Raw genomic sequence first — 3,316 nt, 5'->3', positions numbered from 1 at the left:
ACCAGTCTCGGTTTCCTGAAGAAAATGTCGGGGAAAGTTTTTGGTGCACACATTGTCCTTTAGACAGGATAAGTGTAAGTTGAAGCCATGCACCATGTTTGACTTCACCATGGCATACAGTTCCCTATCGGTGGATGGATCTGGTAGCTTGGCAGAGATAATATTGATGTCATTGGAGTTGATCTTGGTTGACAACCAAATCAGGATATGAGCATGAAGTAGGCATCTTTTTTGCCATTCCACAGTGTACATGTCACATTTTACATGTCCAAACACCTAACCTTTTGTGATGGGGTCCATCAGTTTAATCAACTTTAATCAAAAAGCTCTGGCCATGAGGTCATGCCTGTGATTGTGTTTTTGACACACAAAGAGTTCACTATTGATCTCCTGCCACTTAGGATTGCATGTGAAGGGGATAAATAGATCAGGCCTCCCATAATGCCACACATATGTCATTGCATCCTGGGTCCTCTCATGCATTTACTGTAAAAGTAGCTGGAAGGATGCAAACTTGTCTAATGCTTCCGGGAGCTGCATCATTGTTGATGCCATCTCAAAGGTAGATGTAGCTGTCACAGCATAGCTTTTTCTGATTTAATCTGATGAATCTCAATCTCTCAGACTCCATTTTTATACTCATATCAACTGCAAATTGGTGGTAGAGTTCTTGTGACCGGTGTAGGTGGTTCAAGCAGTTCTTGCGTGTCATAAAGTGGTATGTGTAAAAGTCCATACATGAAACTGTTTTGTTGATTTGCTCCCCAGCATTGTTGGTGCTACGCTTTGGAATGCCAAAATGGTAACCATTCTCACCATTTACAAAGAGAAGGGGATACTGAAGTGCATCGCAGGGTCTATGTATTTCACTGATCCTTTGTAGTGTGTTGTCTCGACGCTTGAGAACAATGTCTTTGCTCTTGTACTGGTCACCATGGAGGACAACAGCAATCTCATTGCATGTTGGTGCATTATAGCAGCCTATATGCTCCCCAGATGGTCTTTGGTCAGCATTTAGTACAGCTGTGAAATTTGGCATAGCTTCTGTTTCCAAAGCATACCTGAAGCTTTGGACAGCTGTTTCTAGAATGCATCATATCCTAAAGTTGCAGAATGAGCTCCATGTCAGTACCAGATGAAATGGAGTTTCTCCTTCCAGCTTGCTCACAGTAGTTTGCAACAAAGTACAGCTGGAGAAATCAAGGCTCTTCATTTTTCAGAGGCTGGAGTGATCTAATCCTATGATACACCTGTCCCTGCACTTTGAAAGTGGATATAAATCCACCCTCTCTGACAATATTTGCCCCAAAAGAGGTCATTTGAGATAGGGAGACAGAGAGGAAGAGTGAATGAAAGAAACAGACACAGAATTAAAGAGAGGAACAGTGACAGATGGTGAGAGTGGAGAAAAGGAAAGAGAAGAGATGAATAAACAGTGAGAGAAGAGGGAGAGAATTGGATGAAAACTGCAGAAGTCGAAGGGAGAGAATCGGTCAAAACATGAGAGTGAAGACAAAGATATTGATACACAGCAAAATTGAAATACACTGAAGTCAGTTTTCAGGCAGTTTTTGCAAAACTGAATATAAACTGAAGTCTATTTTCAGGCAGATGTGGCAAAACTGAATTTAAACACGCTGGATAAACAAATTTGAAAAATAACTAATTTATTTGTCAGTGAGAATGCACAAAAGCCGTAACGAAAGAGATTTTAAATCAAGACTATTTGAAATACACAGAAGTCAATTTGTAGACAGAAGTTGTAGAGTGCCAGTTAAAGAGAGAGAGAGAGAGAGAGAGAGAGAGAGAGAGAGAAATAGAGTGTGAGTGAGTGAAAGAAATAAGCATAGAATTAAAGAGATGAACAGTGACAGATATTGAGATTGAAAAAGGAAAGAGAAGAGATAAATAAACAGTGAGAGAGTGAGAGAAAGAAAAGGGAGACAGTCAGATGGAAACTATAGAAGTCAAAGTGAGAGAATCGGTTGAATATTGCAGTTGTTAGAGAAAAACCCATGTGAAATACCTTTTTTTTACTGCTTCTCACTTTACGCAGGAGCTCTGGGCAAAATGTTATACTGCATGACCATCCTTGGCACATAAGTAAAGTGTGTATAATGTTTGGTGAAAATCAGTCGAAAGCTGTAGAAATGCATACATATTACACACACAGACACCCACCACCACCACACACACACACACACACATCCTTTGCTTTATACATATAGATTACAATTGTCTCAATACATCTAGCATTGTTCCCTCATGGGTGGGATACTTAACTGGTTCAGAAGCATCCGACAGTGCAAATGTGTCTCTTCAGGTGATAAACAGATAAACTCATTAATATAACAGCTCTGCTGTGTATCTTCTCACTTCTTTTGAAGAAAAGCAGCAAATTAAAGGATATCTTCATTTATATAGAGTGTCAATAATAAAATAACAGATGCAAAAAAAAAAGCAACACAATACAGTGAAAAAGTATCAAATATAACCATTAACAGATATGGATGTATAGATGCCCTCGTGTAGCATGTATGAGGTATATACACTCGCTCATGTGGTTCAGTGCCCATACGTTCACATAGCAAGTTAAATAGCTACTTGGTGTTTATAAGAATGGGGAGGTTAAAGCTAAATTTAATTCCTCCATACCTTAAGATGGATTGCGTTAACAGTTACTCAAATTCATTCCCACTGCATTGTGCGAAAGTGCTTTTATATGCATGTAAGCATCTTGAGAGTCTTTCAGAAATTCTATTAATGATCTTCTCGTTGGTCTTCAGAGCAGAGTCAGCATCGCATGGAAAAGATATTATATGGTTTTGCGTGCTTGACTATGGACCAAGTTAAGTTATATTTAATTTTATCTTCTTTAAGTCACCACACAAAATCAGCCAAAGATGTTGAATGTCTCTTATTGATTTTCTTGAAACATTTGTTATTTTATTATTGATCTTCTATATAAATGAAGCTATATCCTTTAATTTGCTGCTTTTCTTCACAAGAACTGAGAAGATACATTGTGGAACTGTTATTTTAATGAGTTGTATCTGTTTATCCCCCGAAGAGACACATCTGCACCATTGGATGCTCCTGAACCAGTTAAGTATCCCACCTGTGAAGGATCAATGCTAGATGTGTTGAAACACTTGTAGTGATTAATAAAAACTCATATCTTGCATATTCTGTCTTTCATTAACTATATATATATATATATATCATCAGTTGTTCATATATCCAAAAAAGATGCACACTCTAAAGTATTAGAGGAGTAATATTTTTTTTTTTAGGAAGTTGATTATTATGGCTGATC

At 38.0% G+C, this 3,316-nt stretch overlaps 1 protein-coding gene across 1 annotated transcript; it reads right to left on the bottom strand.

Annotated features, from left to right (window-relative positions):
• Nucleotides 1-556: 556 nt before the first annotated feature.
• Nucleotides 557-1,039, bottom strand: LOC149134460 (uncharacterized). Its single transcript, XM_089355920.1, has one exon. The coding sequence runs from the start codon at nucleotides 1,037-1,039 to the stop codon at nucleotides 557-559; it is 483 nt and encodes a 160-aa protein (XP_089212046.1).
• Between the last annotated feature and the right edge of the window lie 2,277 nt (nucleotides 1,040-3,316).

This window comes from Octopus bimaculoides, chromosome 8 (assembly GCF_046866305.1).
Source record: "Octopus bimaculoides isolate indiv1 chromosome 8, ASM4686630v1, whole genome shotgun sequence".
Lineage (NCBI taxonomy): Eukaryota > Metazoa > Mollusca > Cephalopoda > Octopoda > Octopodidae > Octopus > Octopus bimaculoides.
Note: the sequence above shows the minus strand (reverse complement) of the source record. Positions and strands in the feature narration are given on the sequence as shown.